At 28.2% G+C, this 25,689-nt stretch overlaps 1 protein-coding gene across 1 annotated transcript in view; it reads left to right on the top strand.

The window, feature by feature from the left end:
* The window catches only part of LOC149512518 (RAF-like serine/threonine-protein kinase 20), a 66,076-nt gene extending 40,387 nt beyond the window's left edge, over positions 1 to 25,689 (top strand). Inside the window, exon 3 of the mRNA XM_089751462.1 lies at positions 24,475 to 25,689. Within this exon, the coding sequence (XP_089607588.1) occupies positions 24,475 to 25,550 (1,076 nt within the window). The 3' untranslated portion in view covers positions 25,551 to 25,689. The remainder of the gene's footprint in view (positions 1 to 24,474) is intronic.

The raw sequence follows: 25,689 nt of genomic DNA, 5'->3' as shown, positions 1-25,689 counted from the left end.
AACATCAAACACTTAAGCACACATTTAAACGAACTAGGAAATTAAGGCTACCATAATGTACTAATGAAATACTAATTAGAATTAAAATTGACATTAAAAAGGATATGAAACTTGGAAAAATCAAATAGTATAAGAGAAATTTTAAAAAGAATTATATAAAAACCTCATCCTACAAGAAAAAATATTTAAATGTAACCACAATTTCCCCTTCATTTTGTTGGGAAAAGCATACTCTCCATAATTGTAGCCATTGTAAAAACCCGTCACGTAAGAAATTCTCATGGTCTGCATCCATCGAAGCTTCTGGTCACCTTGTATAAACCGTTTAAAACAAAAAAAAAAAAAAAAAAAAAGATGAGATTACAAATAATTTCATCCAACATTCAACTACTCCGTATTCCTTCATTTCCCATGTACTTCTATTTAATGTAACTAAATATTATTTTATTAAATTATAACATTATTTTATATGAATATGATATTATTATTTAGTATAAATTCTAAAATATATCCCAAGTATTATTAAATAATTTAATATTATTAATTAAATGAATATTATTTATTATTATATTATTTTTACATTATATTAATATATTTTAACAATTATATCATTTATTAAATATAAATTTGTTGAATAAATAATATCTAGTTATTTAATACTATTATTTAACAACATTATGAAAATTATTTTACTTTCTTTTAAAATTAATTAAATAATATTATTGAATAAATTTTATAATTAGATCAATTCAAATTTTTATTGAATACATAAAATGGAATTAACAAATAAAAATAATAATACTATAATATAAAATGAAATTTAATTAGGTTTGTTTATATCTAGGTATTATTGCTAAGAAAATCAAACAATATTTAATTTTAAAATCCATCAATTTCGTTAATATGTTAATTTAGTCGATATGAAAAAGTAGCTTTAGAAAATGCAATGGCTCAAATTTATTAATATTTCAATTAAAATTCATGTTAAGGCAAACCAAAATTAATCAAAGAAAAAATTTTTATATCCTATATAAGCTATCGTCAACTTTTGATAATGAACAACTTCGTTTCATGGAAAATTTCTCGTTCTTTCACTTGCATCAATTCACACAAACCTTCCATATGGCCATTAACATTTACATAAAATTAAGTACTAAATTATAAAATAATTAATACATGCCAAACTAGTAGAAGTGTATAGTACTTCAATAAAAAAAATACTTACCAATCTGAAGACATTATAGAAAATTTGTCTTCCAATTCCTTCTCAAATTCTTCATTATTAGCTTGGTTTACTTGTTCTCCTAGAAAAACGAAACTTTCGAAATATGTACAATTTGTGAACCAGTTGTAATCATCTAGTAACAAAATCCTTTGTGTGTTTTGTTTAAGATTGAAGACTATAAACTTAGATTCATCTACCTCAATTAAAACATCATTTTCATTGATGCTTTCGAAACATTATGGCTTCAATTGTCAATTGTCCAAAGGAAGATGGAATAACAAACAATTTAGTCCAAGATTCAGCTCTTCCATATTCTATCATTGCCCATATTTCAGTACTAAAGCTTCCTTTGGAAATAAGGCACATACTTAAACATCCTTTTAAAAACCCCAGTTTTGATAATTTAAGAATCAAAATAAACTATTAACAAACGCACACAAAAATGATACCTTTGATAATATGAATGATATTCTCCATTGCCATCTTCATAGAAACTATATAACTCTTTATCATGGACACACCAATGAGGAACTCCATTAATCATTACAGCCAAACGAGAAAACAATAAGCAATCGAAAAAACACATCATCCGTCCATGTTCATGAATTTTTTTTATAATTATAGACAACGCAAGAAACACCTTCATAATTATCATGACAACTATGTGAAGATGATGGTGGAGTAAAATAATTATAAACCAGCATTCCTTTGTAGTTTCTATAGCTACACTCATATCCAAGTCCAAAAATAATCATACCTTTTTATGAAAAATGACACTGAGAAATCTTTTTGTATTTTTTGATTCCAGAAAAAGAATTTTTCATCATTAACTACATAACAAACCATTACAAGAACCCAAGATCCAAACACATCTGACGCAATGGAACTAATGGAACTCATAGAACTCATAGTCTAGTGTTACAACTTCATCCTTTGATCCATCAGAATCCATTGAATAGAGTGACAAACATGGATGGTCAGCCATGGTTGTTATCTGCCCAATCTGGACCAATTGACTTTACTTGGGATGCTTTTGCTCCACGGAGATGAGATATATCAAAGTTAGGAGTAGAAATTACAGAACCCCATGTCTTTGATACTGACTTGAATCACTTGAAACACTTAGCAGGAAGGCATAAAAGTATATCAGTAACAAGCTCATGAAGCAGAATTAGCGGCAGCAGGGTGTTTTGGCTTGTCATGCCTGCGCTAAAAATTCTTAGGTTTCTTTTCTCTTTGATTCGCAGGGGTTTAAAAAAGGAGGCGAGGGTTTCTTACTTAAATATCCTAAGTTTATTTCGGCTTTTTAGAATATATATATTTTTAATCGATAAAAAATTTTTGGATTTTATCCTTTGTTTTTTTGAATTGACGTAAGCTGACTTATTTATGTCAGGTTTAAAGAATTTTTTTTTTTCAATGAATGTTTACTTATATTATAGAAGAGCTTATATATATGGCAAAAGCTTAAAACATGAGTGCGGCTTTAAATTTTTTAAAGTTTCTATTGGGAAGCACATTTAAGATTTTCGACAAAATTATAAATAAAAACATTTTTAATAACAAATATTTAATGAATTTTTTTATATTCTTACTTTATTCTTCAATAAGTAACAAAATTATAGGATGGATTATATTATTTCACATTTAATTTTTTATATTATCTAATTTTTAATTATTTTATTTGTCTTTATTATAATTTAAAAAATCTTTATTTTATTTATTTGTTTAATATACAAACTTGTGATTTTATTTAATAAAATTGACTATTTTATTTTTTTATTCATTAAAATGTTACCTTTTAAAGTTTAAGGAATAAAATGCTATTCACCTCAAAATTTAAAAATCATGAAAATAATTTACCCAATTTTAAATATTATTTTGGAAATTGGTATGGATATGGGTTTTGTGATTATTGCTTTGAGGATTTACAAACTTGTAAGGATGAGAAGTATTTGTTAAATCTTGGATGGAGATGGATGGGTAATCGAAGAAAATAGCAACAATAACAGCAATAAATTAAACTTTATATTTCATAACTTCAGGGTCTGCCATATGAAAGGCTAATAAAAAATCATGTTAGATCGTAATTTTAAATTTTATTATGCCACTTATTTCTATAAAAAATAACCTTTTCATGTACTTACTTAACCTCCATATAATTTCTTCTTACTAGCATCCACATCTATCTTGGTTTATTTCTAGAAGTTTTAGTTTCTTCCAAATTCAGATACTCATTTCTCCCAGTTGGTGCACAAATATGCCCATGTTTCACATGTCCAAACTATCTCAAACTGGCCTTTCTCATATTTTCCTTAATTCAAATTACCTTTAATTTTTCTTGAATCTTTTTATTTCTAATTTTATCACTTCTACTATTTATCACACATCCATGTAAGCATCTTCATCTCATTTACACTCATTTTTTTTCTCATATTATTTTTTAACGGCCCAACATTTAGTCTCTTATAATAAGAATAATGATATAATAAGTAATCTAAAAATTGGAGAAGTAAAAAGAATAATAGGAAAAAAAAGATAAAAAAGGATTTTTAAAAAAAAGAAGCTAATAGTGTTTAGATAAAAAATAATAAAACAAATCTCGAAATAGTCAAGTGTTAATTTTAAAACATAATGGGTGTTTTTAAAGCAACCATAACCATAGTATATTTATGAGATTTACATTTTATTTTCTAATTGTAGTAACGATTTTGTTGGAAGATTAAATTACAAGACATTTTTAGCAATTAGAGTTCTTGATAAAGATATACCTGCTAAAGAGATGGTTAATTCTCAAAAGGTAAAACAAAAAACTACTAAACATGCTCGTGATATTGAAATTAATTTTAATCATGTAGTTTTAGGCATGGATGCTATTGCCTATGGCATTAGTGTTAGTGTTAATGTGGTAAAAAAGCTCAATTAAGAAACTAAAAAAGTATGTTGCTAACACAAATGATGTGCATGTGTACTTGGAAAATTATGATAATGGTGATATTAATGCAAGCGAACTAATAATTTTAAACAGTGCAGTGCAATGCTATTGAGGAAGTGATGGTTCAATTAGAACATATACGTATGAATTTTGATAATAAAGTTGATGGGAATGGTCTTAATGGCAAAGAGATAGGTACAAAAACTAAATTAGTCATAATTCTTAACAGTTTGAAAACATCAAACTTTGAACATTAATTTTTGCAAAAATTGTCAAAATAACTAGCTATTTTTTGTTAAAAATAGAAGAAAAAAAAAGAATTTTTGAATTATCAATTGTATTCAATTTCTTTTTAACCATCAAATAACCATTCACAATCTTTATTTATAGAAATTAAATTCTAAAGTTGAGACTCTTTGATTGTATGGTTTCAATAAAAGATCATTTCTTTTTTATTATAAATGTCTTTTTGAAATATTATAAACATATATGCTCATTTGAATAATCAAACTTTTTATATAAAGAGAAACCATTTTTCATGTTTTTGAAAATTATAACTTTTCAAGCAGAGCAGCCGATTGCTTTAAAAAAACAACCAACTGCCTCTTTGTAGTTCTAAATTCCAAAATGCTTTCTATAATAGGGTAGTCGATTCCTCTTTCGAGAAGTCAACTCCTTCCATCATTCATAATGCATTCAATATGTAAGTAGTCAATTACTTCATATAGCAATTGGCTCTTTTTTAATTTTCACAAAAGTTCCACGTTCAGCTTTCTATGAAACAGTCAATTCCTCTTAAATGGCAATTGATAGTTATAGAATAGATTAATTTCCAAAACATAATTAATCAATAACAATCAATCCCATTAGGGTTTGGAATTGATTTTTCTCACTTTCCAGATATAGCAGTCAAGTGCTCTAAGCTTGCAGTCGTCTACTATTTGTATAGAAGCTAACTTTAGCTTTTGTTTGTCAAAGTAGTTAACTCCATACCCTTGGCAATTGATTACTTACCCTAGTTGCCTAAAGTAGTCGACTCCTTTGAGCATGGCAGTCGACTACTTTTATGTAAAGCCTTCTTAATATGACTCTTTTATGTTTAAAATTATGTTATTAATCTTAGCAGCAAAACCTTAAGGGGGATTTCAGTTTGGGGGAAAGTGATTTTCCCTTCCAGAATCTTACTTTTTGTAATTTAATTTCTTTATTTGGTTCACAGGAATGTGATTCTTGATATTTTTAAAGATTCTCAATAGTGTGAAGAAGTGGGAAAGTAGGGGAATAAAAAATTCTCCTCTTCCTAATGTTTTTTAAAATTCTAAAGAAGTGAAAATTTTTCCTTATTTGTCCTCACTTAATTGCATTTTCAAATTATATAAACAGCGTTATTTACCTTATTGACATAGTAATTTTTTATAAAATATTATGGAAATAATTTTTCTTAATATATTTTAAACAAAGATCACATTTTTAACATAGTGCTATTGAAATCTTCACAAAAGTTATGATTAAAAACATTATTTTTGTTGAAAAGATGAAAAATTATTTTCATAATTCAACAAAGACAATGTTTGTAAGACCAAAAAACATGATCTTTGTTAAAAATATGAAAAACAAAATATAGTTTTAGGAATTTAACAAAAACGACATTTTTCAAATAAAAATGCAACCTTTGTTGAAAAGATGACGTTTTTAAGATAATAATGCAATATTTGTTGAAAATGTGAAAAAGTTATTTTATAAAATTTAAGAAAGACAACATTTTTAAGATTAAAAAAATGTAATTTTTATTGGAAAGACAACGTTTTAAAGATAACAACGTATTTTTTGCTGAAAATATGAAAAAAAATTATTTTTTAGAATTTAATAAAGATAATGTTTTTAAGATAAAAAAAATACAGTCTTTGCTGAAAAAATGACATTTCTAAGATAAAAATATAGTCTTTATTGAAAATATTAAAAATATATTTTTTAAAAATTCAATAAAATATAATGCTTCTAAGATAAAAATGCATTCTTTGTTGAAAGACCACTTTTCTAATATTAAAACGCATTCTTTGTTGAAAATATGAAAAAAATATTTTTAAAATTCAACAAAAATAATATTTTTAAGATAAAAAATGCAGTTTTTATTAAAAAGACGATGTTTTTAAGATAAGAATGTAGTTTCTGTTGAAAATATGAAAAAAAAATAAAACATAAAATATCTTTATTTAATATTATTATATATAAAATCTAAGGTCAATTCCTGTATTTTCTCTATGTAAGGATAATTAATCTTAATATAGTAATTAGAATTGTAAGATTATATTTGTTGAAAATATAAAAAATTATTTTTCAAGATTATCTAGTTTTAATAAAGATAACATGTTATTCACATATTATGTGTTATTTACATGTCAGGATTACGAATATCACTTGTTATTAAGCATAAAAATCTTACATTTCCTAAGTCAATAAAACCCAGGAATCACACATTCCCTTTTAATATCATTTTCTTCCTAAATCACTTTGTCTCCCAAAATCTAAAAATTTGTGAATCAAATGCCTCCTAAGTTATTTTAATAACTTAACATTATTTCTCTTTAATTAGATTATTTACTTAATCATATTTTTATATTTTAAAAATATTTTATAATTAGTCATTCAAATTGCTTAATCAACTTTCCTATGAACTTGTGATAAAACTATCAATTTCGAGTCCTTCATATCCTATTCTCCATATAATTGGTAAATGATTGGAGTAAAATCCTCATACACTTAAAGTACATTAACTTTCTCTTTAAGGGTTGCTTGAACTCTCATAATAGATGCTTCACATTTTGCCATATTATTTAATTTATTTCTTTTTTATGTGTTAGCCTTGAATTAATTAAAAGTTTTGAATTAACATAACAAAAATTTTCCTAACTTGAGTCAAATTTTTGTAATCTCAAATTGAACATTTTTCTAGCCTTTTATCTTGCCAAAATTCACTTAGGGACTAAAAGAAAACAAATTCTCAAAACAAAATGGATTAAGGCATGTTTTGGATAGAAGGGATTAATCCCCTAAAAGGAGATCGATCCCCTTCCTTACCCGATTGATCCCCTGACCAAAGGGATCGATCCATTTTTTTCCAGTAGCTAAACTCATGGAAATTCATCAAGAACCAATCGATCCCCTCCCTATAGGGATTAATTGGTTAGGGTTTGAACTTACTCGATCGATCATTCCTTTAAAGAGATTGATCTGTTTTTTATATAGAATGCAATCCTTGATTAAAAACTACAAAAAGGATCGATCACCTAAGCATGGGATCGATCAGGTATATTACCTAATTGATGGGGTAAGCTTTTTAAGGCACGAAATTGGCTTTCTTTATCACTGACCCAATCGATCCCATACATGAGGGGATTGATCCTTTGACGCCCAAAAAGCCCCAATGGCTATTTTTTTGTCTAATATTTTATAGGTTTGAAGCATTAAATGCAAAGCAATGGCCATCAACTCCTTTCTACATATAAATGAAGGCTTTCATTACAAATTAAAAGTATGAAAAGCTAAGAGAACTTATTACCTCCACCAACCATCATGTTCAAGTATTCAAACTAGTTCAAAGAGAAAAAAGTGCAAAAAATCCTTTTTGTATCAATTTGTCTCTAAATCCTCTTGTAAATATTGCTTTGTACTTCAAGCTAGCAAACACCCAACCTTAAAGAGGTTTTTTAAGTTTGCATAACACTTCAAAAACTTTGTATTGTGAGATTGCGAACTTAAGGGGGAGGATAACCCTTAAGAGTTTGTGGTGTTGATTGTGTAAAGCTCTGAAAAGCTAGGTTGTAACTTTCAACACATAGTAGATTAAACTCTTTGGCAAGTAAGGCTAAGGGAGAGGATGTAGGAACTTAAAGAAATGATCGAACCTCTATAAATTTTGGTGTCTAATTTTTTATCTCTATCTCTTGTTTTTAAAGTTGTTAGTTTACTCTCATTTATTATTTTCATTTGCTTAGATAAATTATTTTGTAGAATTTATGCTTATTAAGTATTGATTTTTGAAAATTTTATCATCAATCAATTCACCCACCCTCATGGTTTATTTCAAGTCTTTTAGCTAACAATTGGTATTAAAGCTAGTACTCTTTTTTTGTTGCTCTAACAACCTAAGAGTGATCCTGAAAATGGCTCAAAGAAATATTGTAATCAATGTGGAACAACCATCCTCAAGCTATAACAAATACAGTGGGCAATAAAAAGTGTGTCTAATGGCAAATGAAACATTTGTTACATCTCTTGAAAGTGAAGGCTATTCAATTGTAAGACCTCATCTCTTTGTTGGTGACAACTGCTCCTATTAAAAGACTAGGATGAGTTTGTTTATTCAAGCCAATGATTATGAAGTTTAAAGGGTTATTGTAAATGGTTCTCAAAATTCAATGAAGATGGTGGATGGTAAGAAAGTGATCAAGCAAGATAGTGAATAAGATATCAATGATATGAAGAACTCAATGCCAAAGTAATGCATACATTCTTTTATGCATTGGGGCCTAATAAGTACAATAGAGTTTCTTTGTGTGAAAATGCAAAGAAAATTTGGGACAAGTTAGCTATCACTCATGAAGGTACAAATCAAGTGAAAAAGATAAAAATTGGCATGCTTACTCATGATTATGAGTTATTCAAGATGAAACCAGATGAAACCATTAGTGAAATATCAAACCGCTTCACCTATATCATTAAAGGTTTAAAGGTTTTTTGAAAGACTTACTCAAATATGGAGATGGTGAAAGAAAATTTTAATAGTCTACCAAAGAGTTGGAAAGCTAAAGTAACAGCCATTGAAGGGTCCAAAGATCCTCACACACTCTCTTTGGATAAACTAATGGGTTCTCTCCTTACCTATAAGATAAAGCTCAAAAGGGGACAAGAACCAATCAAAAAAAGTGACATTGCTCTCAAATCAACCTTTTAAGAAGATGAAAAAAATCTTGGACAATAAGAGGATGATGAAGATGAAGAGATGGCCATGTTTGCAAAATGATTCAAGAAGTTCATAAGGATGAACAAGTCCTTAAGTAAAAGAAGACCACAAAGGGAAATGATTAAAGAAAAATCAAGTAAAAGAGAAAGGGATCAGATTATTTGCTATGAATGCAACAAATCGGGTCATATTAAATTTGATTATCCTTTGTGAAAGAAGCAAAGCATGATAAAGTCAAAGAAGAAAGTAATGGTTGCAACATAGAATGATAGTGACTTCTTTGACAATGAATCAAATGAGAAGGAAGTAGTCAATCTATGTCTCATGGCTTTTGATGAGCTTAAGGTAACTTCTAATCTATATGATTTAAATTCATACATATTTGATGAATTGCAAGATGCTTATGATAAATTAGCCATAGAATTTGAGAACATGAACATGAAATATAGAAAAATATCTCTAAGTTGAAACTAGAAAATAAACTCTTAACTAAAGCAAAAGATGACTTAGAAAAGGAAATTGGGTTCTTAAAGTTGAATGTTAATGATTTGACTAAGCAAAATGAAAATTTGCATAACTCATTTTCTAGATTTTATATGGGAGATCAACAACTTAATGACATGCTTGAAACACAAAGAGCATTCTTTGATAAAGATGGATTAGGCTATAATGGTGGCAACAAAGAGACTTATTTAAAAATTTTCATTATTAAGCCAAATGATTCATCTAGCATATGTGCCTATTTTCATAAATTAGGTCATTCTATACAATATTATTCCTTGAAAAAAGTTACTTATAGAGGTAAGCTCATTAAAACAGTATGGATTCCAAAAGGAGTTAGCATATCTCAAGATGAAATTACTAAAATGAAGTGGATTTCAAAAGACACAAAAATTATTAGTATTAACACTCAATGACCTAAGAAAATTTGGGTACCCAAAACAAAAATTTAATTGTGTTTTTATAGGTGGATGAACATTTCTACAAAGCAAATTCAAGCAAAAACAATCCATGGCACCTTGATAGTGGATACTCAAAACACATGACCAAAGACAAGACTCTTTTAAAAGACTTAATAGCTAAAAGTGGAGGAGATGTTACATTTCGTGATAACTCTAAAGGCCAAATTGAAGGGATTGGCTCCATTGGTAACAATTATTCTACTACTATTGAAAATATTTTACTTGTAAAAAAACTCAAGCATAACTTACTTAGTATTAGTCAATTATGTGAAAAAGGACTTAGAGTTGTGTTTGAATCCATGAGCTGTCAAGTGATTGATATCAAAACTAACAAACTTGTTTCTATTGAACATCATCAAGAAAATATTTATGTAGTGCATCTAGATGATATTTCCCCTAAAAATGTTTATTTTATGGCTCAAAAAGAAAATGAAAGTTGGATTTGGCATAGAATACTTGAACATGCAAGTATGCATGTAATGTCAAAACTTTTTCAAAATGATTTGGTTGTTGGTTTACCAAAATTGAAATATGAAAATGACAAGGTTTGTGATGCATGTGCTCAAGGAAAATATAGAAAAATCTCTTTCAAACCTAAGAATTGTATTTCAATTACTAGACCTCTTCAATTACTTCATATTGATCTTTTTAGTCCTACTAGGACAATGAGTCTTGGTGAAAAACAATATGGGTTTGTTATTGTTGATGACTTTACTATATTCACATGGGTTCTCTTTTTACATTCAAAAAATAAAGTTTTGGAAAAATTCATCACTTTTAGCAAGCAAATACAAAATGAGAAGGGCTATTCAATTTCTAGTATTAGAAGTGATCATGAAAAAGAATTTAAAAATCTTGGCTTTAATGTGTTTTGTAGTGAAAATTAGCCATAATTTTTCTGCACCTAGAACTCTTCAACAAAATGGGACAGTAGAAAGGAGAAATAGGACTTTAGAAGAAATGGCTAGAACCATACTTTGTGAAAATAATTCACCTAGATATTTTTGGGCAAAAGCCATAAATATCTCTTGTTATATTATAAATAGAGCTATGATTAGGCCAATTTTGAAGAAAACTCCCTATGAACTTTTTAAAGGAAAAAGGTCTAACATAAGTTATTTTCATCCTTTTGGTTACAAATGTTTTGTTTTGTATAATGGAAAAGATGATCTTCGAAATTTTGATGCAAAAAGTGATGAAGGGATTTTCTTAGGATATTCTTTCAATTCAAAAGCCTATAGAGTCTTTAACAAAAGAACATTAGTTGTTGAAGAGTCTATACATGTTATCTTTGATGAATCTAATCTGCCTCTGAGAAAGGTACCTCTTGATGATGATGATGTAGGTATACTTCAAAAATAAATCAATGATGTATCATATGACATTGAGGAGAACATTTAATAGAAAGATGATGAGTTTCTAGAGGAGCCATAACATATAGAGACAGAACCAAATCACCATAGAGAAAGGAGATATGTTAAAGATAGTGAGATTATTGGTGATACAACTTAAGGGGTAAGAACTAGATCTTCCTATAATGTGTGTAATTAAGTTGCTTTTTTATCTCATATTGAACCCAAGAATATAGATGAAGCGTTAGGAGATAATCATTGGATATTGGCCATGCAAGAAGAATTGAACCAATTTGAAAAAAGCCAAATGTGGAATCTTGTACCTAAGCCTAGTGATCACCCTATAGTAGGCATCAAATGGGTTTTTAAGAATAAAATGGATGAGCATGGCAATGTTATTAGAAACAAAGTTAGGTTGGTAGCTCAAGGGTATAGTCAAGAAGGAAGAATTGATCATGATGAAACTTATGCCCTAGTTGCGAGGTTAGAAGCTATTAGAATATTGCTTGCATTTACATGTTTCAAAATTTTCAAGCTTTTTCAAATGGATGTCAAGAGTGCATTTCTAAATGGTTTTATAAATGAAAATGTGTATGTAGAGCAACCTCTTGGTTTTGAAAATCCTAAATTTTCAAATCATGTTTATAAATTGACAAAAGCTTTATATGGTTTAAAACAAGCTCCTAGAGTTTAGTATGAAAGATTGTCAAAATTTTTAATTGAAAATGATTTTAATAGAAAGAAGGTTGATACTACACTTTTTATTAAAAAAAAAAAAAGAAAGGATATTTTTATAGTGCAAGTTTATGTTGATGATATCATATTTGGTGCTACTAATGAAGTTATTTGTCAAAAATTTGCTAAGATTATGCAAGGTGAATTTGAAATTAGCATGATAGGAGAACTTACATTCTTCTTAAGATTACAAGTAAAACAAACAAAAGATAGTACCTTCATCAATCAAGCCAAATACATCAAAGATTTGCTCATAATGTTTGGCTTAGAATAATCAAAGCCTTGCTTAACACTTATGAGCACTTCAACAAAACTTGACAAAGATAAAGGAGATAAATATGTTGACTCTAAATTATATAGGTCTATAATTGGTTCATTGCTATATCTTACTGCAAGTAGATCGGATATAATGTTTAGTGTATGTTTGTGTGATAGATTTTAATTATTACCTAGAGAATCATATTTATCTGCTATCAAAAGAATTTTTAAATACCTTAAAGACACCCCTAATTTAGGATTATGATATCCAAAAGGTTCATAATTTGCTTTACATACCTATTCTGATGAGGATTTTAGTGATTATAAAATTGATAAAAAGAGCACTTTCGGTACTTATCAATTGTTTAAGAATATGCTCATATCATGGTTCTCTAAGAAACAAAATAATATTGCTCAATCCACAATCGAAGCTGAATATGTAGTAATCGGTAGTTGTTATGCTTAAGTTTTGTTGATTAACCAATAATTAGAGGATGTTGGAATTACCATGGATCATATTCCCATTAAATGTGATAATACCAGTGACATCAATCTCACTAAAATTCAATTCAACATTCTAGAACCAAGCATATTGAAATTAGGCATCACTTTATTAGAGATCATGTTCAAAAAGGTGATATTGTGTTTGAATATGTTGATACCTTGCATCAATTAGCTAATATTTTCATAAAACTTCATGATAAGGATAGATTTTATGTAATTAGAGGCGAACTTGGTAAGATGAATGCTCTTTGAAATGAATTTCTTGATGGTATGATGGATGTTGCTACCTTGATTAATCAAATGTATGTTTATCTTGACATTTTGTAATCTTGTGTATGATTGTATGATGCATATTTGAATGTTCATGTTGCATGGTTTTTAAATTATTTAAAAAAAAATTGCTATAGGTAAAACTGATCGATCCCCCTTAGACTGAATCGATTGGTTTTTCATCCAGTAGCCAAATTAAGGTAAAACATTGAAGAACCAATTGATTCCTCTTTAGATCGAATCGATTGGTTGTCCAACCAATAGCCAAATTGAGTGGAAAATATGAAGAATCGATTGATCCCCTTTATAAATTTGATCAATTGGTCCATGGTAATCCTATACATGATCAATCAGGTTATGCAAAACTAGCATTATGTGCACCATTTTGGCCTCTCAAAATCAAGTCCCCTCTCTTCTTTGGCCAATCATTCTAGCTCTTCATTTCTTCTTCTTCTTCCTCAAACACTTTTTCCTCAAACCTTAAAAATTCTTGCTCTATTTTCTCTCAAAATTAATCTCTTTTAACTAAAATCTTTTGTAAATTGCTTCATTTTTATTTGGTTTCTAGCAAAAATCATCCTTAAAAATCTTCAAATCACACAAAAATCTCCATTCATTCTTCTCACTCTAAAAAATTGATCTCATTTTTTAAACTACTACATTCACTCAATTTTTATGCCTCTTTCAAACATAATCTACTACCTATCATCTACAATCACTAATTTCTTCTTCAATTTCACATAAGCCTACCTATTTCAACTATCTCATTGTTTTGATGGCTCCAAAAACTAAAAGAAAGGTTAGAACAATGAGGAATCCTTCAAATAAAGCTTCTAGTTCATCAATGAGGCTTTCATTCAATCAAAATTTTGCCAATCTTAATGCTAATAAGAGATATCAAACACACTTTGCTCATAGAAAAGTCAAGCATGGAAGGGTAATCTCTCTTGAATTCTTACAATCTATTGAGTTCCTTTATTTATTTGCATTTGAAAGATTTTGATGGATGAACTACTTGTGCATGGATGGAATTTTGTCTAGTTAAGTTGTTTTATAGCAATGCTACTTATATTGAAATTAAAAGTCTGCACATAGATATTATCCTGATAGATTCAGAACCTATGTGATGAGCAAAGACATTGTAGTTAGCAAGCAATTATTAGCTGAAGTCTTTATGCTAGATGATGAGGGAGACACTAACACTAGGTGTGACATGTTGGAACTAGCTCAAGATATATTTAGAAATGACAATTTAAGAGTTGTTTCTATTCAAGCCATTAGACTTTCAATGCATGATAGGTTGTTACACTTTATTGTCACTCATGTATTGGCACCTTTTGGCACTCAATACTCAACTATTAGGAAACAATATTACTATGGATGTATAAAATCAAACATCAGGAAAAACCCAATCTCGTGCATTTTATTTTCAATGATATGATGAGGGTAGTGCAAAATAAAGACTATACCTTAATTTATGGGTTTACAATTAATAATCTTTTGAAGAAATTGAACATTAATACTAGAAGAGATAAAGAGACTATGTTTAATGATCCATTTAGCATTCTTGGTGCTCCTACTTGCATAGTATGGGTTATATTCAAAATGCAACAGGTTTATGGGTTAGAAAAACTAATATTAAGGCTATGCAAAAAGAGGGTTGAAGAGCATGAAATCTCATATATTCCTGATGCACCTCAAGGAGAATCTTCTACCCCACTATTTGATATCCAATGAGCTTTAGAAATACTTATGCTTCAAATAAACAGTCTACATTCAATGGTTGGGATTATGAATTCTCGATTGAAAAACATGAAAGGGACTCAAACTGAGCTAGATTCCCAAGTTCGCCAAGTTAGAGCTGATATTGAATACATCTGATTTGCACAACAGCAAATGGGGTAGCATTTTCCTTATTCTCTACCTCCCCTTCAATGATCTATCCTAATACCATTCCTTATATGTTTTCCCACATTTTTTTTATGCTGTAAATTTTTCCTTAAAAACTTTTTGCATTATGTTTTCTTATCAAACTTTGGTATTTGATGTTTATATTAATGAAATATATTTTTTTTTCATTATGATATTTGCTATATCATTTTGAAATATGGCTTGTAAAATTGGAATATTGCTTGATGATTGGTATATTGCTTGATATTAAGATTGGTATGAACTTAAATTATCAAATAGAGTTGGTATGGCCTTAAATTGATTGCCATCTTCCTTTGATTGACTTCATGCTTTTTGCTATGACAAAAAAGGAGAGAGAAAACAGTATGAAAAATTTTTATTTGATTAATGATCTTGATGGTATAAAAACTTTTTATTTGATTGATGATCTTGATGGTATGAAAAATTCCTACTTGATGATATTAACATTGTTCTTGTTCTTAGTTATTTTAAAATCTCTTAAAATTTCTTTATGCTTAAATTCAGGGGGAACTTATTTTTCAAATGGAAAAATGTTTTTAAACAAATTTTTCACTTGGTTTTGTCATATCAAAAAAGGGGAGATTGTTAGCTTTGAATTGATTAAAAGTTTTGAATTGACAAAACAAAAATTTGCCTAACTTGAATAAAATTTTCTTAATCTCAAATTGAACATATTTCTAGCCTTTTATCTTGCCAAAATTCATTTAGAAACTAAAAGATAACAAATTCTTGAAACAAAATGGACTAAGGCATGTTTTGGATAGAAAGGATCAATCCTCTAAGAGGAGGGATCGACCCTTTCCTTTACCCGATTGATCCCCTGGCGAAAGAGATCAATCTATTTTTCTTCCAGTGGCTAAACTCTTGGAAATTCATCAAGAACCAATCAATCCCTTCCCTATAAGGATCGATTAGTTGGGATTTAAACTTATTCGATTGATCCTTCCTTTAAAGGGATCGATCTATTTTTTATACAAAATGTAATCCTAAGTAAAAAGAATCAATCCCCTACATAGTGGATCAATCACCTAAGCATGGGATCAATCAGGTATATTACCTAATTGATCGGGTAGGCTTTTTAAGGCATGAAATGGGCTTTCCTTATCATTAAGCCAATCGATCCCTTACATGAAGAGATCGATCTTTTGATACCCAAAAAGCCCCAATGGCTTTTTTTTATCTGATTTTTATAGATTTAAAGTATTAAATGCAAAGCATCGGCTATCTACTTCTTTCTACATATAAATGAAGGCTTCCACTACAAATTAAGAGTATGAAAAGCTAAGAGAACTTATTACCTCCACTAACCATCTTGTTCAAGCATTCAAACCAGTTCAAAGAGAGAAAAGTGTAAAAAATCCTTCTTGTATCAGTTTTTCTCTAAATCCTCTTATCAATATTACGTTGTACTTTAAGCTAGCAAACATCCAACCTTAGAAAGGTTCTTTAAGTTTGTATAGCACTTCAGAAACTTTGTATTGTGAGATTGTAAGTTTAAAGGGGAGGATAACCCTTAAGAGTTTGTAGCATTGATTGTGTAAAGCTTTGAGAAGCTAGGTTATAACTTTTAACACATAGTGGATTGAACTCTTTAGCAAGTAAGGCTAAGGGAGAAGATGTAGGTACCTAAAGAAAGGATCGAACCTCTATAAATCTTGGTGTCTAAGTCTCTATCTTTATCTCTTGTTTTTAAGATTGTTAGTTTACTCTCATTTATTGTGTTCATTTGCTTAGATAAATTGTTTTGCAGAATTTGTGCTTACTAAGCATTGATTTTTGAAAATTTTATTATCAACCAATTCACCCCACCTCTTGGCTTATTTCAAGTCTTTGAGCTAACATTATGTTTTCTTTTCTTTATATTATTTAATCATACATGTTGTCATGCATGCACCATGAATATCTCATTTTTAACCTTGAACTATAGAACGAGAGAAAAAGAGAGAGAAAAATTTATTGGTAGTTTAGAATGCGGTGCATTACACATTGGATAGAGAGATTTAATTATTGATGAATAAAATTAATTTTTGTCTTAATTTTATTCATATTTTAAATAATTATGTTTGAATAGAAACAATTATCATATGACAAATAGTCATAACTATTAGAATATAAATAGATTATTATTCATAAAAGTCATGATTATACAGAAGGTCATAACCATCTGAATAGAAGTTTATGTTTGTTCATTCATTAAAAATAAATCTTTCGATATAACCATTTTCACTTCTTCTGATTAGAGAGTTTGAGGCTTTGTTGTATCCTAAAGGCATAATTACCTTTAAGAAAATGTTTTTCACACCTCAAAGTCAAAATTCTTTTCTATTATTTCTCTTCTCTTATATATTTTCCTAACAATTTAAAAGACAATAATGAGAATTTTATATTTCGCATGAGGAAGATATAAGGAAAAGAAATTGGCATGATTTGGAGATCAATATTAAAAAAGGTTCAAGACGTCAAAGGATTAATGTTTCAATGGACCCAAATATTAATTTTCATAAAGATCTTCATTAGAGGTATGTATTTTATTTTTTGCAAAATTACTAGTACAAATATTGACTGAATGAGATAAATACGTTAACAATTAATTTCATTAATGTGTAAAGTTAAAACATAATATGCAAAATATTGATTATATTGCATAAGTTTATGCATATACTAAAATTAGCTCCATAATTGGGTTTAATGAATTATATTATATCTATTTGAAAAATTGATGCTTATAAAGATTGGGATAGGAAATAACCTAAAAACATAAAAGAGAAAGACATGAATTGATCTAATACCAAAAGAATTATCACTTGTTATAAAGTAATGAATTAAATTGGGTTCTAATGGAATGACCAATTGTTTAATTGTCATGTCTTGGTTATATATGAAATAGGCAAATTGTCTCATGGTTCTATTAAAACAATCAAAAATAAGTAAAAGTATTCACCATGAAAAATTAGAAATAAGTGGAGAACATATACAGAAAATAAGATTTAGTTGCAAGATTAGTTTTATTTTTAAATCATGGCACCAAAATTGGGATAATAAGTTGAGTCTAGCTATTTGTATAGTTCTATCTTTGTTAGTTGTTTATAAATCAAGGGTTGATTTTTATTTTTTTTTGTAAATTTATTATTGGTTCAAATTTTGACTAGTGTTCAATTTTCATGAAAACCAATTAAAATTAAATTGATGTATGTAAATAATTATTACGATATGGTGTTTCATGAATTAATTGATGGATAATAAACCAAATAATTGTTATTATAAAAAATACAGGCAGTGTGACATATATTTTGCCTGCTGGGTGTATTACACTAGAAGTGATTTTACAAAATAAACTTTTATTGTGAACAATCACAAAGTAAAAATTGTAAATAGCTGTCAAAGAGTTAATCAATGGTTAGATAAAAGCATTGTTGTTTTCCACAAATGGGATATTGATTAAAAGAAAAGGCATGTCATTAAAAATATTGAAGCATTTGTCGGTTACTAGCATTTTGATAAATGCTCATCAATGTCTGATTAACCATATTTATAAATTAAAAAAAAATACAAATTCAATGTTCTAAAAGCACCAATACATGCATGTATTTAATTCCATTTTGTGATGGCATGGAGAATATTAGTACAGTTTACCATATATTATGAAAATGAATTGAATAAGATGGAATTTTTTTTATATACATATAAGAAATATATGAACTATGGAGATAGATGCTATTATCCAATTAATACATTATTGGTTAAAGATAATGAAGCTATTTTTACTTCTTGTATCTGGAAAATGGCCTTTTGTAGGCTGTTAAAATAAAAGTGAATAAGTTTATGAGGTTTTCAATAGTTTCATGACAATGGTAAGAATGTGGCTAGTTATACACCATGCGTATGGGCTTAGATAATAATATTGGTTTGTAAGAGCTGTAAGCCTTGGAATTAGCCAATCAATGATTTAACCAATGCAAATTCATCATGAATTTTTGCATGAAATATGAGTAGAACTCATATTATAATTATTATTTATACTATTTTATGAAAATGATTCTTTGGATTCATGTTTCATTACTTGCATTGATATGGTGATCTAGATATGAACATATTGATCACAAAATAATTGTGAAAGTATTTGAAATTAGGGTTAAATATGTTATGGACTCTTATTATGCATAGGCATATTGGTCCTATAAGTAAAGTATGAATTTATTATATATCCGAAAATGTTATGACCAATTTAAAGTGGTAAATAACAAAGATATATAGGCTATACAATGGTGGAAAAATAAAGTTTTCATAATAAAGTTTAGAGGTTTCAATAATCATGAACTTGGAATTAGCCATTGGGCAATTAATATATGTGTTGAAAACTCATGATAACATTTGAGATAGTTGGTTTTCACTAAAAGCCATCATTATAAATGAGATAACTTTAATATCCAAATCTTTATGATTTATAGGTATGAGGTGGATTATTATGGTTGGCTTATAATAGCCATAAGACAAAATTGATGCCATAATATTTATCATGTTGTGGTAATTTTTTGTTATGTATATGATCTAAATTCATGGATTGTACAAATGATTTATCATCTATAGTTTTATATAGTGAAAATTTTAAAGTATATTTACTTTGGAAGCCATAAGTGATTCAAAGATTTTGTGAATTTGAAAACTTTTATAATAGCAAGAAGAATGCTATTTGATCCATTTGGGTGATGAAAATGGTTTTTTTCATGGTAATAAAAAATTATTAATAGAGTCCATGATGAAATAAATTCACATAAATATTTATGAATTAACATAAAAGTCTTAAAAGGAGACTATAGAAGTATGATTATATTTGAAATCTGCTTATTAATGTAAACTCTTATATTGAGTTAAAATATAAAAGTTTTGAAACTTTTATTGAAATATTAAGATATCAATTAGTTATCTTTCAGTAATGGTAGATTTGAAGGCCTCCTACTTAAAAAAAAGCACCAAATAGTGAAAAGATAAATGAAATGACAACTTGATTAAGTATATATGATATCTTGATAATTGAATGAGATATTCTTTAATAAAAGAATGCATACTTGCACATGGTGGGTTTGATAAGAATCAAAAGAAATAAAAATTGTCACCATAGTGTTGTAAGATTTTAGTTTAATTTTATGAGCAAATTATAAAAGCTAATAAATTTAAACACTTATTAAAGTCATAAAAAGGTCCTTAAAATCTTAAAAGGACTAAAATCATTTGGTTTATTCATTGAGTTTATCCAATTGTTCTAGAAATATAATTGTATTAAAAATGTATAAAAGTATGAAAATAGAATGATTGAAACTAATAAATTTAGAGTTGTGGCCACAACCAAAACCAACAATTTCTTTAAATGATAGAATAAGGCAACAATGTCTGGAGCTATAAATGATATGCAAAATGAAAATTTTGGACATATTAGCTTGAAGTGATTATATTAGAAATTTAATCTCAAGTGGAGGTAATTACCATAAAAGAAAATTAAATTCCAAAATATTTGGTTAGTAATACTACAAGTAGAATGGATTTAAACCCTCACTATTAAACACCAATAATGGGAACTCAACTTTGAATTAGTAATCTCTAATTACAAAGTTTAATGGGTAAAAACAAGTTATTGTTATGTGTCTATTAAACACTAGTAAAATCCACTCAAATTTTAGAAACTAGTGTGATCCATTGCATGAGGAAGATGAGTTTTTATACTCTTAATGGAGTTTTAAATGTCTAAAGCAATTGAGATATAATGGAAACTCTACCTATATAAACATAGAAGTGGTGCCACTTAAACAAGAAGAATTGGGAGTCTCTCTTGTAAATATTTATGAATAGAATAAGCACATGACCAGAATAGTACTAAAAGCGGTTATAAACCTTTGACAGAAGAATAAATAAATATTATGTGTGTTATATCTTTAATTCTAACACTAGGAGTTGAGGTTAATCTGCGGATGCCATCCACTTTAGAATTCTAAGATATATACACTAACTGAAGGTTTAAATCGAAAGATACCTTCTTATATTTATAATATTTATAATATTTATTTGTGTGAAAGGTAAACATTAAGTACTAACATTCCAAACTAGTGGAGGATTATTGGTAGTTTAGAATGCGGTGCATCCCACATTGAATAAAAAGATTTAATTATTGATGAATAAAATTAATTTTTGTATTAATTTTATTCATATTTTAAATAATTATGTTTGAATAGAAACAATTATCATATGACAAATAGTCATAACTATTTGAATATAAATAAATTATTATTTATAAAGGTTATGATTATACAAAAGGTCATAATCATTTGAATAAAAGTTTATATCTGTTCATTCATTATAAATAAATCTTTCACTATAACCATTTTCACTTTTTTTGATTGTAAAGTTTGAGATTTTGTTGTATCTTTAAGGCATAATTACCTTGAAAAAAGTGTCATTCACGCCTCAAAGCCAAAATTATTTTATATTATTTCTCTTCTCTTATATATTTTCCTAACAAAAATTGTAGTATCATGAATTTGATTCATAAAAATTTTCAAGTAATTAAAAGATTATTGTGTATTTTAACTTCAGAGATTTTTTTTTTTTTTTTGTCTTTGAGATTTTTTAAACACTACAAGTTGGATTAAAAACCATATCATGTGTATTTTTTACTAACTTTTATTTTCTTAATCAATACTTTAAACAGCTAGTGACAATCTTTTAACTCCAAAAATTCTACACTATAATTTGTATTTTTTTATTATATTAATTTTGTATTTTTTAATATACCTTAAAATAACATTTAGTATCATTTTCAAAACTACTAAAGTAATTTAATCATCGAGATGATCTTATTTATAAGATAATCATATTATTAATGATTTTGAATACTTTATTTTATTAACAATCATTAAATCTTAGAAACAAAAGGTTAATGTGTTTAAAATTATTAAAAATTAAATATTATTTTATTTGAAATTATCCGAATAACTATGAATATTATAATAGTTATATAAGTTAATAGCCTTAGTATAGTTTAAAGAGAAAAATTCATAAAATATTAATAATATTTATTTAATACTTCATAATAAAATGGAATTAAATTATTAAATTAACAATTATATTTATTGATAGATAAAATGATTTTTATGATACAAATTAGGTAAAAATATTTGAATTAGAAAATAAAAATAATCTATTAAAATTATAATAAAAGAAAAACAAAAAGAATATATTATATAAAACAGTAAAAAAAAAAAGAAAATAAACAAATTATTTTTGAACTTGTTTAACTTGTTTTAGCATTATTGTTAAAAGTAATTTTTGCGTTCAAAAACTACTTTTAACCCAACAAAAATTCAAACTAGAAAGTTACTTAAAAAGTAATTTGTGGTGAAATAGTATTTTTTTTTAAATCACTATAGTATTCTTACATTTTTAATATTTTATAATCTTATATATAATTTTTTAGATATTTCAATTACTTACGGTATTTTTTCACAAAAATATCAAGTACTTAAACACACATTTAAACTAACTAGGAAATTAAGACTACCATAATGAACTAATAAAATACTAATTAGAATTAAAATTGACATTAAGAAGAATACAAAATTTGGAAAAATCAAATGGTACCAGAGAAATTTTAATCAGAGTTATATAAAGACTCATCCTAGAAGAAAAAAAATGTAGCCACAGTCCGCTCCATATGCTAAAGTATTGCGTCACAAAACATTTCCGTGGTTATAAGTGGATTATTAGCGGTAGACAGTATGTCGCTAATATACTAAATCTCGTCACTAAAAATTCTTGCCATTTTTATTAAATTTTATAAATTTAAAATAAAATTATGTCACTAAAAATACTAGCGACATGGTCACTAAATATTATATTTCGTAATATTTTAAAAAATAAAATATATAATTCCACAGATAAAAGCAATTAGCAACAGAAATTCTGTCGCTAAAGTAAAAATAAAATATACAAATCCACCCCTTACAACAACATTAGAAACGAAAATTTCATCGCTGATGATTAATTTCTGGGATTTTAAGAATCGATCCTTTTGGTATGTATCCCTTTTGGATTTTTAGCCAAAAAATATTGTGTATGAAAATATTTGTTTTAAAATACAATAAAGAATAGATAAAATATAATAACTAAAATTTTTTATTTCGTTGATAAAGAATAATCTTTACAAAATTATTGGAAACTTTATACAAATATTTAAAGCATATAATCTTCACAAACTTTTTACAAATATTCAAAAGAATAATCTTCACAAACTTTATTCATACTTGCACTATAGTTTCCTGAGGTGACTCACTTAACAACCCATCATATCCAAGCCTCAAAGAAAAATAAATTGAACCAAGAAAATTGAACAAGGACAACTCAAACCAAAATTTACCAGTATTTAATTGACCGAAGATCAGATACTCAAAAACCTTTATTCGAGAACTTAAGCGAATAGAAAACTAACTAAACTATGTATGTATATTTAATCCTTTAAAGCAATACACTCAACAAAACTAAAGTTATTGGATATCAACAAAATCAAGAGTTGCCGATGCGACAACAGGATCCACGAACTCACTTTAATCAATATTACAATATTGCTTAGCATAAGTTTAAGAAAAACAGAAAGTTTAGCTTCGTAAAAATGCACACTGATATAAGCATGATATAGTGAATGCTTGAAGAAAGCCCATGTAACTTCTCGTAGCTGGTATAGCATTTGCAGCAGCAAAAACTATATCTATGAAGACATGATGCACCTGTTTAGTACACAATACAACCCTCACAGTTATCAATATAGAAAATGACATGGTAAGGCGTAAGTCAGATAATAAATGTTATAAGGGCAATTCCTTAAGCTATAGTCATTCAAATTAAAATAATTTATAACACTTCTTATTTAGGTGGGCCATAGTCAAATAACTATCACTAATGAAGAGAATTCAATCCATAACATTATCCATGAGAAGGGAAAAAAGGTGGAAAGATATATAACATTTTATAACGTTTGCACCGTTACGTGGTATATATTATTAGAGAATGAAAATGACACTTAGCTATAAATGCATAACTTCACCATTAAACTGTGGTCTTATATAGAGAAGTTCCACCAGTCCTATCAAGATAATACTTGGCCATGTATTTTACTTGCATGTGAAATGTATGCAAATGCTAATTCGGAGAAGACAAATATATGAACCAGAGTAAGAGCAATGTAGCTAAAAGGATTTTCCGTTCACAACTGGTGGCTAAGAATACGAGTTCTACTAAAAAGAATAAAATCAAACACTAAAAAATTCAAAGATTGCTAAACTTGTTGAGAAAAGCAATTATTGTGTCAAGTGACAGAACTTCTACAGATACGAATGCAAATAATTTTTGTGTACAGACAGGTGAGGAATTTTCTGCAGAGTTTTTAAGGCATCCTGGTGCTCTAAGAAGAATAGAAGTGACAACGGATGCAGACCATATCCAACCAAGGCAAGCAGCTTTTAATTACAATCAGAATTATCTGCAGGATTATTACAAGGATCTTCCAGAATTAAGAAGGAAGGAATCCGAATACGGTTCAGATATTCCAAATTTTGTTTCAGGAACAGTATGCCCTACTGAATTAGATGATTATCCCGATCACTTTGCCAGATACAACTGGCAATATGGTTCTAATGGACAAAAATTGGGTCAGCTCTCTGATGTAAGTTACTTTGATCAAGTGACACCGGGGCCAGCTGTCCCTCCGCTCTGTGTAGTGGAGTCCCCTCAATCATACCACCCTAATAGCCGGGGAGTTACAGAAGGTACTTTCACCAGTAAAATGAAATTTCTTTGCAGCTTTGGGGGCAGAATATTACCAAGGCCAAATGATGGGAAGCTTAGATATGTAGGGGGAGAGACACGGATCATATCCATTAAGAAAAACCTTACCTGGGAGGAACTTGCAAGGAAGACAGCAGCAATTTGCAGCCAACCTCATACTATCAAGTACCAGCTCCCTGGTGAGGATCTGGATGCTTTAATATCTGTTTGTTCTGATGAGGATCTTCATCACATGATTGAGGAATATCATGAACTGGAAATGAATGGTGGTTCTCAAAGACTGCGCTTATTTCTCGTGTCCTTAGTTGAACTCGAGAGTCCAAGTTCTTTGGAAGGAAGAACACCACGGCAGCATGACATTGATTATCAGTATGTTTTTGCTGTTAATGGCATGCTGGATGTAAATCAGAACCCCAGCGGGCAGGGTTTAGCAAGCCAAACAACCCAGTTTGGAAATGCTTTAGATTATAGTCCTAGATTTCATAGAGACTCTCCTACATCGGCTCATGGTTTCGAAAATAAGGATTACAGTCCAAGTTCACCTAATATTGTGGGATGTTCTCCCATCCAGCTGCTCATTTTTTAACTAATCTTCATATACCAAGCAGATCATTTAACCATTCCCCTCCCCTATCTCCAGGTCAAGTTCTGCAACGAAATCCTAATAATTCCAATTTGCAGTTTTTTTTGGATACATCATGTTTTGATCATAACAATGAAGGCAT

The sequence above is a fragment of the Durio zibethinus genome, chromosome 22 (genome assembly GCF_047325235.1).
Source record: "Durio zibethinus cultivar Kanyao isolate XHJ-2024 chromosome 22, ASM4732523v1, whole genome shotgun sequence".
Lineage (NCBI taxonomy): Eukaryota > Viridiplantae > Streptophyta > Magnoliopsida > Malvales > Malvaceae > Durio > Durio zibethinus.
Note: the sequence above shows the minus strand (reverse complement) of the source record. Positions and strands in the feature narration are given on the sequence as shown.